The sequence below is a fragment of the Corvus hawaiiensis genome, chromosome 13, assembly GCF_020740725.1.
Source record: "Corvus hawaiiensis isolate bCorHaw1 chromosome 13, bCorHaw1.pri.cur, whole genome shotgun sequence".
Taxonomy (NCBI): domain Eukaryota; kingdom Metazoa; phylum Chordata; class Aves; order Passeriformes; family Corvidae; genus Corvus; species Corvus hawaiiensis.
In genome coordinates this window covers 9,709,617-9,722,429 of record NC_063225.1, presented here as the reverse complement: position 1 = coordinate 9,722,429, position 12,813 = coordinate 9,709,617, and the positions used below count along the sequence as shown (strand labels likewise).

General features: G+C 40.8%; 1 protein-coding gene across 9 annotated transcripts in view; it reads right to left on the bottom strand.

Annotated features, from left to right (window-relative positions):
- The window catches only part of MEF2A (myocyte enhancer factor 2A), an 82,647-nt gene that overhangs the window by 5,573 nt on the left and 64,261 nt on the right, over positions 1 to 12,813 (bottom strand). For 6 of the 9 annotated variants that reach the window (XM_048317166.1, XM_048317158.1, XM_048317157.1 and 3 more), the window contains 3 exons: positions 7,777 to 7,967; positions 6,162 to 6,185; positions 2,476 to 2,602 (listed from right to left, as the gene is read on the bottom strand). In XM_048317166.1, coding sequence (XP_048173123.1) covers positions 2,476 to 2,602; positions 6,162 to 6,185; positions 7,777 to 7,967 — 342 coding nt within the window. The remainder of the gene's footprint in view (positions 1 to 2,475; positions 2,603 to 6,161; positions 6,186 to 7,776; positions 7,968 to 12,813) is intronic. The other 3 variants (XM_048317163.1, XM_048317164.1, XM_048317165.1) reach the window with 1 other exon arrangement.

Here is a 12,813-nt window from a genome sequence, read left to right as displayed (position 1 = left end):
GGGCCAGCAGGACCCTGTGCTGTCAGAGACTCACACACATCCCTGCCAGAACCTTCCTGAAGGCCTCAGGAGTCCCAGCCGCTTCCAGCAGATGAAGCTTCTTAGGCTGCCTTTTTGTTTCATTTCTTCTCAGTTGACACTTCTGCTGAAACTCTGAAACCCCTCACGCATATTTCTGCACAGCTTCAGAAAGGCTTGTCCCAAGATGACTGACCCAAAAAGCCCCTTTCGCAAGACTAAAACTGAATCTAAAAAATGAAGAAAAACTAAAAACTCTGCAGCCCCTCCAGTGACCCAGACATGCACTGAGCCTTCAAAGCAGCCAGGCCTCCAACAACTGCCAAGTGTGGCCCGTGCGAGCACTGGGGATGGAAGTGCTGGGCGGATGGGATTTGTCAGAGCAGACCTGAAGGAAACACTCATAGGAATTCAGTTCCCACATAATTTTTTTCCATTGCAATTACAGCTTTTATGACCATGGACAGTTAACTTCTGACACTTCAGACACATTCTGTGTGGTCACAGGGCTTTGAGGAGGTATTTCTCTGAGGAGTACGTATGTCACTACACAATTAGCTGCACTATTAATTCCCTAAATAATCACATACCTGCTGGCAGTGACAGGAGGCTACCCCTGCTGCACGAGTGACCTGATAGGAGATGAAGTCGTACACACAAGAGCATCTTCTGCACCACAGAAACCCTCACTGCAGTGACCCCCACAAGCAGCACTGGGAAGTTTGTGCCTCTGCAAAACAACTGACCTGAAGCCAGGAATTTTTTTATGGCTTGGTGTGCTCTGCTCAGGTGTCAATTACTGATTAACTGATTGCTGGGAGTTTTAGTATTTTTTTAAATGCCTGGACTGTTTTAGAACCAGTAACTCAGTTGATTCTGGCCCTTCCTCCAGCAATCTGCAGAATACCAAAACAGATTATATAAAATAGGATATTTGCGGAAAACTGATATCCAACATTTTAATTAAGGACCCAAGAGCTGCAGCTATCCCTTCCAGCTCTGAAGAAAACAACCCCTATCAATCCAGAAAAACAATTCAGGTATTTAAATTTTATCTTAGTCCTTGAACTGCAAAACTGAAATTGTGCTGTAAGTAGTGACTACCCTGAGAATCCCCAGGTGACAATTCAGTTTCAACATCAAATTTCTTTCTGCAAATCTCCTGAAAGGTTCAATCTAATAGAAACACTTCTTAAGTGTGCGAAAACCACTAAAGGCTAAAAGCTTTGCACAAATTATTTGCATTATCAAAGGAAATGGGCTGGAGTTTAAAATCACACCCCAGTGATACCAGCATTTGTCCATTGCGTAGGACACCAGTCCCCATTGCCTTTGCTGCTTCCTGAGATTCCCACTGCAGCCCCTCTCAGCTTTTGGATGTTTCAGCCACCAGCTTACAGGTTATTCTGGGTGAGGGATGCACCCAGCACTGCTTCTGAAACAGCATCCAACTGGACAGAAGGGATGTATCAGGTGAAACTCAGCATGGCTCTTCTGAGCAGGGACCAGAACAGTTTGCTTTGAACAGCCATTGAACACAAGAGCTGAACCATCTCTGGGGCAAGAGTCAAACCAAGGTCTGCATGTCCACCTAACACACTTCAGCTGATCACCCACAGCAAGTTACTGCTCTGCCCATGACACTGCTCCTGCAGCCCAACTTCTGCACTCCCTGCTTCAGAATTGAGCCCCTCAGGGCAGCTGTGTGCTGGTGCTGCTGCAGGGCAAATACAGCCCCTGGCTGATGGGTGTGAGGAGTGCAGGGTCCCAGTACAGCCCCCACAGCTCATGGGTGCACAGTTCCTCTCCCTGCACCTTCCTGGCTGTGGCACTGCCCGGGGCACAGAAAGGGGCTCAGGGCACTGCCAGCTAATGAGCTCATTAACATAAAAAGATACAAGAGAATGTGAGGTGCTTGGCTGGCTAAACTAAAAACTGCAGTGAAAACTTTCAAAGCTAAGAGTAGAGAAAATGTATAAAATACCATCTTTGGGGGGCTGGAATCCCACCACTGCCCTGGTGGATGTCAGACAACCCTTTGGGTGAAGAAATTTTCCTCAATATCCAACCTATACCTCCCCTTGTGCAATGTGAGGCTGCCATTGCCTCATGTTCCATCACTTATTACTCGACCTTCACGAACTACTTTCCCATCCAGCAAACCACTCATCACTCTTACATTACCAAATGCCTTCCATCACACCCAGCTTGGATAAAAAGTAGTTTTAAGGTCCTGCAGACAATCAAAGTATCTGAAGAACAGAACTACCAAAGGATCAGCTACTGCCTAAACGTGAGGCACTCACAAGAGCAAGTAGCTACAGGCTCAGTTTTGATGAGTAGGAACTCATTTGAACTGAAGAGGAAAATAAAGCCAGGTGTCACAGAAATGCAGATTTCCTGGACTTCTGACTCACGTGGGTCCAAGTCCCAGCCCCTGACCCCAGCAGGGCTTACCAGTGTTGTAGGCAGTGGGCATGGCCGAGTACACGAGTCCCTGCGGGGGCAGGCTCGGAGTCGTCACCGACACCACAGGGGTGGCCAGGGGCTGCGTGGACTGAGAACTGCTTATCCTTTGGGTATTCTGCAAGGGATGGAAATAACAAACCTTGTGAGACCACAGAGAACAATGAAAAATGCAGTGCTAGGATAACAGGGCATTGCATTCAAATGTGCTGCTTTGCTGTGTCTTTGAGTTAGGAACACATCCTTTTTGTCAGGATTGGTTTTCTAAACAAGCTAAAATATTTTAAGACAACCAAAACGATCTTGGCAAACTGAAATGAAAAATTAATTGAGGGCTCACTGGGCCACTTCCCAAGCATGCAGATTTCAACTGTGTTAGAGTTGTAGGACACACAAAAATAAATGCAGTTTCTTAGGGATACACACAACAATTCTCAGAAGTTCTTAAGTGATTTTAAGAGTTTTAGTCTTATTTTTAAAGAGGTTTTAATGCAGATGGTGAGGTGCAGTTCCACTAGAAGAGATTCTCCCACTTCACAGTTGTTTATCCAATTTTCCAAATTTCAGCTGCCAGTTTTGACACTGTGCTGACTACACCTGTCCTGAAAGGAACACAGAGATCTTCTAAATTTGTGTTGATAAGACTTCAGTGATAAAATAATCTTGCTGTTCCCATGGTTCTTGAGAAACTGAGAGAGTACTTGTTATAATGCAGATATGTTTCCAAGCAAATGACACTGGAGTTCACAAAGAGCACAACTGTGTTTTTCTGACAGGGAAAATAGCTAAACTAGATTGTCTCAGATAATCTGTGGGCACAAGTTGGCTTTTTAGTAACAGTCTTTCTTTCCCATATACTGGAATGAACATCTGCAGCAAACATATCACTCAAAATAAGCTCTAACCAAATTTGCTGGATAGAAAATTAATTAAACACTGTGGTGAACAGCACCAGACAGCAAAGCTCCTGCCACAGAACGTTCTGCTCTCCATGGTGGCAACTGCAAATCATCTTGAAAATATGAGGTTCGACACCATTTGGCCAGATACTGTCAAGAACAGAAAATTCTACGTGTTTTTATTTTTCAACAACAGATACTTACTTTTATCTGCAGGATTCTTAGAAATGGCAGCAGTCTCTACATCCTGTATTTCTACAAGGAGCTGGGTTTCAATCTGCTGGTTTTAAAGAGAACCTCTATCTCTGAAAAAGTATTTGCTACAAAAGGAGCAGTTTCTCATCTCTTTGGTAGGGATCCATTTCATAGCTTTACAACGCTGAAGTTTACTCAGTCTTGCAAGTTTCCCTTATTTCAGACACAGGTATTTCAGGATCTGCACCAGTTAACTTTTTTCTCCACTCTAATCTTGAGAGAATGAGCAGCATTAAAAATGCATCATTCCCTTAAAAATATCAGAATGAGCAGGTACAGAAATGGGGCTGTATTCAATTTTAAGCTTAAATTTATGAAGATGAATTGAGGGTTATCAATCTTGTATCTTTCCCATTTAAAGAAAGTAATACATATCACAGCATCCATATTAAAATTAGCCACAGCTTTCACTGGCTGCCAGCTTCTGATCTTTCTTGTGTCTGGCTGCTCTTGCAATTCCCACCTTCGAGCTTCCCAAGGATTATGGGGCTCTTTGGCATTTTTTGCCAAACACACACACTGGCAGATGTGCCCTCTCTGCTTCAGAGCTCCCAGGCTTCAAAGCTCCAAGTCCCAGAGAAAGTCCCTCTGATTTGCTGTAATTGATCCCTTTAAATCACTTACGTACTTCTGAAAATCTCCCCTAGACCAAGTTTATCTGGCATAAAGAGATGTTATTAGAGCAGATTTTTGTGTCTGTCAGGAATTGACCTTTCTCCAAAGCCTTCTTGGATGGCTGCCTATGAAGTCGGGATTACTGCATAATGGAAAAGTAAAGAGGAATATACTGGGAAACAATCCAGACCAAAGAATTTCCTCATGGGATTGCTTTTTGGGTTTTAAGTGGCTAATAAAGGTATAAAGGTGGTTTTCTGATGTAAATTCTTTCTGAATATAATTCCTGGAACACTCAGCCACACAAAGACACTAAGCAATATTTAGATGTGCCCAATATTTGTTGTCCTTGGAGATTAATGACAAATTTCAGGATTTCTTTTTTTAATCTTTTGAACTGGTGCAAATGTAGCAGGAAGAATTCAGTATCTTTATTTCATGCTACGCTACTGTTGGTAGCTGCTTTTCATATTCAGTGCTCAGCTCCAACCACACAGAGTGTTCACAGATGGGATTTGGAACTGCTTCCCCGCACTGGAATCAGCATCAGACAGAATCCTGCAGGTGTAGCTCGTATTTCTTTACCATGTTTGAGGCAGACACTGCACCTTTCCTTTGTGTGAGTGCTGCTCCTGTCAGGGCTGGTCCCAGTTTTTGGAGCCACTAGATGGCCCACGCCACACATGGGATCCACGTGCGGCTCCATCCGCTGATCCCACACAGCACAGGGCAGGGGGGAATCCCTCAGTCCAAAGGCTTTGGCTTTAATTTCAATTGCAATGATATTTGATTAAGTGCTTTTACACTGAGCTTTTCTTCTTGCACTGAAAACCAGACACTCCCCTGAAGGTGAGAAGAAAGTGGGAGAGCTCTAACTGCTCGACGAGCAAGACATCCCAGTAACACTTAAAAACTTCAATACTGACTTTTAAAAACCATTTTCCCTTACTTTTAAAATATATTTCTCATGTTTAAGGTAAAAATCAACCAGCAGCATGCATTCATCAAGAAATTTATCTAAATCACTACATTTTCCATGCTTTCATGCAATTAGAGCCTCATATTAGCAACAGGTCCATGTTCAACAACAAATCAAGGTCTGCAATAGGTTGATTTATTTCTCTGTGAATCTGACACAGCATCTTCTGCCTGGTTTGTGCCACAGCAGCCAAACAATTTGCAAATCGCTCTAAAAATAAGTTATGAATTATTTTAGCCTTACGTTAATTTTCCAGACAGAATGCCAAATGTTAAAAACTTTGGGGAAAGAAAAATTGAAAACACACAAATCCCAAGAGTTTCCTTTTAAAAGCAGAATATCCTTCCACTGGAAAAAAGGTAGAATTATTCACTTGCAATTCTCTCCTCCTTTTGGTAAACAGGGAACACCCCTGTGGTTTGATAATCTCACGCAGGATGAAATAATTCTAACCTCCAAAAAGGTGACCTCACCAGCAATGATGTCATCTCGTTGAAAGGAAGAGAAGTAACACAGGGCTGGTGTTACAATCTGAAGAACTTCACAAGTGAAGCCACTTTCTAAAAACATTCCAATAATTTAGGGGATGGAAAGTGATTATTTGTATTTCATACAGAAGGCAGTACAAATCCTATATACATGGACAGTTACTTTGTAAGGCTCTTTTCCAATGTTCCCTCCAAGAAAAACAGAAACATTTTCAGGAAAAAAAAAAAATAGAAGTTTACAAATGGCAAGTGCTGACTTTGGATGTGTTTTCAACTTGAATTGGTCTAGTTTTGAGTTTGATAAAACAAATGTATTTTTGTCTGCTACCAAGGGAACACTGGAATTATTTAAAATATGTAATGAAACTACAGTTAAAAAGCTGTAGTGAAAGACATTTCCAGCATCTTGCTGTCTCTCAGCAAACAGCAGCCCAAACTCACCAACTCCAATTCATCCTCCTCCGACTGTACTCAGCAAACAAGAGGGATAACATAGTTACTAAAAATAGCATTGCTTTCAAATGAAAGAAAAAGTCACGTTTGTGCTTCAGGATTTTGATTCATTTTAATTAATAATGTGTGTTTGCCACCTGATTCTGTAGATAATACTGCTAGAAATGTAATACTTCATGAAATTCGTGTCACATAAAACCTGCTGTACAGAACACTGGCTTTGGGGAAATTGGTGCAGCAAGAGCTTGGTGACCCCAAGGACACGGCTGCACATGTGGATGTGCAGCACAGCAGTCTCTGGCTGCACTGATCCAATAAGCCAGCTCACCAACAAAATACTTTTCACATACAACCATCATTCCATGCCAGCATCTACTCTGAAATCTCCTAACTCCCCCAAAAACATAGACAAGCCCAAAGCTGAATATGATGTTGTTCTTCAGAGCACAACAGTAAATAGGTGCTGTGCACCACTAACATCAGAACTGCATTACTGTTCCTATTTCTAATTAACAGTGCAATTTCCACTGTAATAATCAGCCAGTATACCTCCTATCTGTCCTACACTTCAGTATTCCTAGAAAAACCTTTTTTTTTTCAAGAATCATTACTCTGAGGCTAATTATAGCTTTTGTTACTTGGATTAATTTGCTATTATTCATAATGAGTACCAGTAACAAATGTAAGCACTTGTGGTAGCTTAAAAACAAATAGGAATTATTTACAGAGAGTACTTGTGTTGTTTATATCCTGCTCCTCCTGGTTATGGCCCATTCTTCCATACACAGAAAACATCCACAGAGACGCTGACAATTTCTACATGGCAGCAAAAGACTAAGACCAAAGGATTTGGCCAAGTAAATTAAAGGAAAAACAGAGTAATGCTTCCTGCAAGACCTGTTCTGGGCTTGAGGCCGTGGTTGCCTCATGGCTGACACGAAACTCATGTGCTATTCCCAGCCTGGGTGGACAAACATTGCTGCCCAGATGCCAAAGTGCAGAGCAGCACTGCAGAGCATCTCAGTGCTCTTTGATGGCCTCGCTGAAGACATGACAGCTCCGCAGGACAGCCAAGGTCACGTTCCCTGGTGCCACATCAGACCAGTGCTGCTCTCAGCCCTTCCTCACCACGGAAGCTGCACTTCACATCCCACAGCCGTTACGACCCGGGAAATGCAGGTACAAAATGTGCTTTAGGGCACGTTAATAGAGTTCACATCATCAATGAAGATCAGCTGTTCCTCCACAGAATAATGGATAACCCTTTTTAAAACCCACATCCTCCAAACCACTGGAGTTCTCAGTACCAAGTCAGAGGGATGTCAGATCAAGACACCAAAGACCCCGGCCCTGTCTCTAGGATTGTGCCACGTTTAGGTCAGGCTGCTATTTTACACCTGTGAAAATTCCTTACAAATTTAACTTCTCCCCAGGTCATAATTCGTACTTTTGAATTTCATCTTTTGAGTTGAGTGGCATTTCAGAATACAAACACCCCTCTATTCCTACACCCTATGATAAGCAGGTGAGACAGTTTCTCCCTATGCATGTGGGCAGAACACCCATTTTCACAGCCAGACTCAGAACAAATGTTTTAACTCACCAGTGGTGGCATCATGCCCTTGCTGGAGGGTGGGATGACGACACGGAGGTCGGGTTTGCGGTTGTTCATGCCAAGATTTCCTCCTCCTGGTGGAGGTGGGGACTTTGTAGGCATGACTTTGCCTAGGCCATTCCCACCACCACTGGTACCAAGTAGACTTGGTGAAGCTCGGGAATTCACAAACCCATTTCCTGAAAGAGGAAAAACAAATGGACCATAAGACGGAGGAGAAGGACAATACAAAATTTTGGTGCTCATGTACCAGTTATGAAATATTTATTTCATAAAACTTCCGATAACAAACTTCCCACAAGGGGCTGTGTATTGAACAATCGAATGAACACAAACCACTCTCACCAGAGGATCAATATGTAAAGGGAATATCACTCCAAGGGCACACTGTGGCTGCTTAAATGCTGAGAAGAGCAAATTGCCAAAGAACTATTTCTAATAACATCCGTTGTGTTTATTTTGCCCTTTGAAGCTCCTTCAGGCTGAGCCTGCAGAAGAGTTAGGGTTTTGCACAACCCCACTTGGTCCCCACCCCGACAGAGCATGGACTACACTGAATTGTTGCCTGTGAGAATAAAAGATCAGCTCCCAAAGTCTCTGTTTCTAAAATTTACATATTTTTCATATACATCCAAGATCTGTAGGACTCATTTCAGCATCAATATTTACTGTCTGATTATTGTATTTAGCAACAATGAGGGGAACAAATCCTTTCCCTTCAAATTAATTCCAGATATACACATTGCTTATGCCCATAGGTTTATTTACAAAGTCTTTCTCCTTACTCCTGGTACTCATTTTAAGTGGAATTAGACAAGCCAAAGCCTACAGGTCCAGGATTCAGCCCTGAAATCTCCAAAAGCTGAATATGCTCAAGGTAGAGGCCTCAGCTTACAATCAGAACTGATCAGAAAACAGTACCAAGGCAGCAAATCAGTGAAGTGCCCAGTATTCTATTTTCCCATCCTGACAGAAGCACCAATCATGTTAACCAAAATATATTTCTCAGAAAAAATGTTAAAGCCACATTCCAATCACAGAATCATATTTATAGCAACAATTCCCAAAATACACAAACCTTATTCAGCTGCAAACAGAAGAAAAGTTGTTAAGGAGAATTTTGCAACAGGCAACCCCATAGTTTACCCTACAGAACCTGTGTGTGTGTATAAATAAACATAAAAAATTCATAGTAAGATTCTGTTTGCATTAACACTGCAAGTCTGAAAGCAGCTTTTATAGGCACAATCAGGGAAAAGTCTATGAGACAAAGTTCACTGTGTGGGAAATTCTCTCCTAATCGCCCGTAGCGCCACGCTGGCATGAATTTTGCATTATTATTCTAATTTGAATAGGCCCCTATGCCCAATCCAATTTTATTGCATTAAATACATATTAATCTAAAAGCAATTAAAATAAGAAAGTTGTCAGTGTCACATTCTACCTTCTTTAGCAACATTTTTAATGCCTTTAATAGCACAGCAAGAAGGAAGAATAGCAACATGTATGAGCAAGGGCACAAAGCTTCATGAAGGTGCCTGGTCCTACCAAGATACTCAGCCAAGGCACACTAAGAACCTCGATGGGAATTCACCAGGATCCTAGTGAGGAAGCCTCCTCAGGATTTACTCACTATGTGGATTTCCCACTGTGCCAAAAGCCTGACCATACATGGATGATCTGATATATCCCTTGAGTTTTCCAGGGTTAACAGAGCAAGGAGGAGTTATTCTAATTTAGTACTTTCCTGAAGCATTTGTATAGGAGGTATGGGAATATGACTTTTAACTCTGAAGTTATGGGGAAAAGAAGGAACACAGCAGAAAATAAAGTTTTTAATGTCAGCATTCTTCTTTCTGTATTAAAAACCACAGCAAAAACTCATTTACTCATTTTGTGATTAAAGGATCTACATTCCTCAGCAGGTAACAGCAGAATTTATTCAGATGCTTCTAGGTTAGTGATAAAATTTAGGTGGAGTGGTTGAAAAGTTGGGCTGGAGATGAGAATACACACTAGGGCTAAATATACTCTTGACTCGTAGGAGAAAACTCTCCACAGCTGGGTCACATGGAAAAACCAACAAGCCAAAAGGAGAAATTAAGTTCTGTGCTACCCTTAAGGTTCCTGAAATGGAGACAGTTTTTGCAGAATCATGATTTTGTTAACACAGTAATGCATCAATTCCTATCCATTATAAATGAGTGCAGTGTGAGGTACAGCCAGCCTGCAGAGCATCAGATTGCCAGAGACATCCTACACAATGGACAGGGAAAAAGCTAAACGGATTTGGAAAGAGATGCTAGGGAGGAAAAATATTAGAAAATGGCATAATTTTCACCAAATTATATCTGAAACTTTGTTATGGTACCTCCCATTTTCAGCAAAAATGCCAGAACATTTAAAGAACTTACTGTTATACCAGAAGTAAAATCTGGGCTTTAACGTGATAATAAATAGCATTTTATTACCCACTGGGGCTGTCAGTGTTACCTTTCCATGGCAGGGCTGTGGAGTTCTGAGCAGAGTTTAAGCTGCACAACAATCCCACTCTGTACGAACAATGGGGTTCTGTGCTGCACTTTGGGCCATCCTATGATACCATTTCCTGTCCTCTGGTTCAAGTATTTCGGTAGCCCGTGTGTTAAATCTGGACAGTGTCTTTCTTCCACACCCAATCCAGTCATTTCCTGAGCCCTTATTCCAGGGCTCTGCCAAACCTTCAGAAACATTTCATGCTTTTAGTGGTGCTGTCAAAAACAACGAACTCCCTGCCACTGCCTGCTCTGCGCAGCATCAGGCGGCAGGAGGGCAGAGTCAAAGCATTTCTTCTGACAAAAGGCTGAGCACTTCTTAAAAGGAGTGTTTAAAATATATTAAAAATGGGAGAAACAACAACGAAAAATATCTTAAGTGTGCAATACTCTGGGTATTAATCCAATAGCAGCCCTTTGTGATAAAGAGCTGGCACTGAACATTGAGCAAACACTGGAGTGTCTGTATCGATCATCTGACGGATCATATGCTGGGACTGCAATAAGAGTGCAGAATATTCATTTTTAGTATGAAACTTCAAGCCTTTTTCCTTTTAATAATCTAATAAGAAAATCAAATTACCAGTTAAGAGTGAAAGGATAACTAAATGTGTGGTATTTCTTAGAGCAAGGTCAGGAGCCAGAAAAAGATAATGAGTACAGGATGATGCAACTACACGGCCCTTTGCCAAACCGAGGCCTTAATAACCCCATAAATTCTACTTACTATTTCATATAATACAGAAATTGTTTCTACCCTACCCACTATAGATCTTCCCCAAAGACAATACTTTATGTTTAAAAACGTTTTCAAACTGAAAATGGAAACAGACTATAAAATCCTACATATGTGTAAAAATACAACCGTTTTTACTCCCAAAGGAAGAGTTTTATTTAACTCTAATTCCTTAAAACAGACGTGAAACCATGTTCAAAACAGTCCTTCGGAAAACAGACACCAATGCAAATATAAGCTCTCAATTATATGAATCATAATTTAATTAGATTTGATGATAACAAACCCTGCCAACGTACATTAGACTACTTCTTGTTTAGTCAGAAAGTGTTTACTTTTGAGGCAACTTCTTTTCTGAAGTGAAATGTTACAACCCACCCATGATACCAACTGGATATTCTGCCTTCAGAGACATAATACAGCTTAATCTCATTTACTGTCCTGCAGCCCAAGACACAGCATTCAATTACATGAGCCAGACTCATATTTCACTATATAAATCACATCAGCTGAAACAATGAACACACGTGGCTGGAAAGTACTCCATGTACTTATTACTACTCAAGGAATAAATTATAGGCATTGATGCCATTAATCTTTTTTTTTTTTTTTTTTGGTGGTTCACTTTGGAAAACCGAACCACCAAAAGATAAATATCATTGAAATAACTGAACCGTTATACACAGTTTTGGAATAACTGTGGGCAAGCAGCTAAGCCATGTAAGATTAAGCAAAAATCAGGATTGTAGTAACTAAATATTTATGCCTCAAGTGACCTCATAAAACCCAACAGACATCACACAATTAGAAGTAAACTGAAAATTGTGTTTGCAACAAGCCATTGATTCACAGGGCATCAGAAGGCCAGATAAAATCTACTCAAGGAAAACATTTACATGATGAACCTTGGGCAAAGGGACATATTGCAAGTAAACCCAACAATAGCATTTCTGAGCATTAGTTGCTCAATTTGTTTACTTTGGGGTTTAGTATAACAGATTCAAGCAAACATAAATTAAAAATAAAATGCAAATGAAATTAAAAACAGCATATGCCATTCCTACCATTTTCAGCTTTGCACAGCAATCACTGCTGATTCTACCACCATTTCAAAAAGCTCAAGTTCTATATTAGCTTTGGAAAGAATTTACTGTAATATCTCAAGGAATCTGAAATACATGTATTTTTACTGATCTTTACAAATAAATATGTCAGATAATACTATAATTAGAATTAAAATATACCTTTGATAGTAATATATGGTCTTGAAACATGTCTAACATGTAAGATTTATGCTTCTAAGGCAGTACTTTAGATATTAAAGGCAGCAAAAAAGAAACACACATGACTAAATGTCAAGAGAATGCTTAGTCATGTTACAGAACTTAAAAAAAAGGTTATTTCCCAGGTTGTTGGAAATTTTCTTTTGCCTACAGCTACATAAAAGGAGAAAGAATTTTCAAGGATATTTAGAATTTAAAGGGGTGGTTATTATTCAGAATGCAACAGCAAACCTAAATAAAGGCATATTGCTCTTGTATCTGAGTGAAACATCAGCAACAGCAACTGGAAGTCTTTTAGGTCTTTTGTTGATTAACAGATTACAGTTTATTACATCGGTTTACTTCCTAAACTTGCCAATTTCTATGTCTCTATACAAAGCCAATGTAAAGAATGGCAAAGAAAGGAGGAGAGAAATGGTGTTTAGAACAACTGGAGATGTGGCAGTGTATCCTGGGCAAGGGGACATTATAT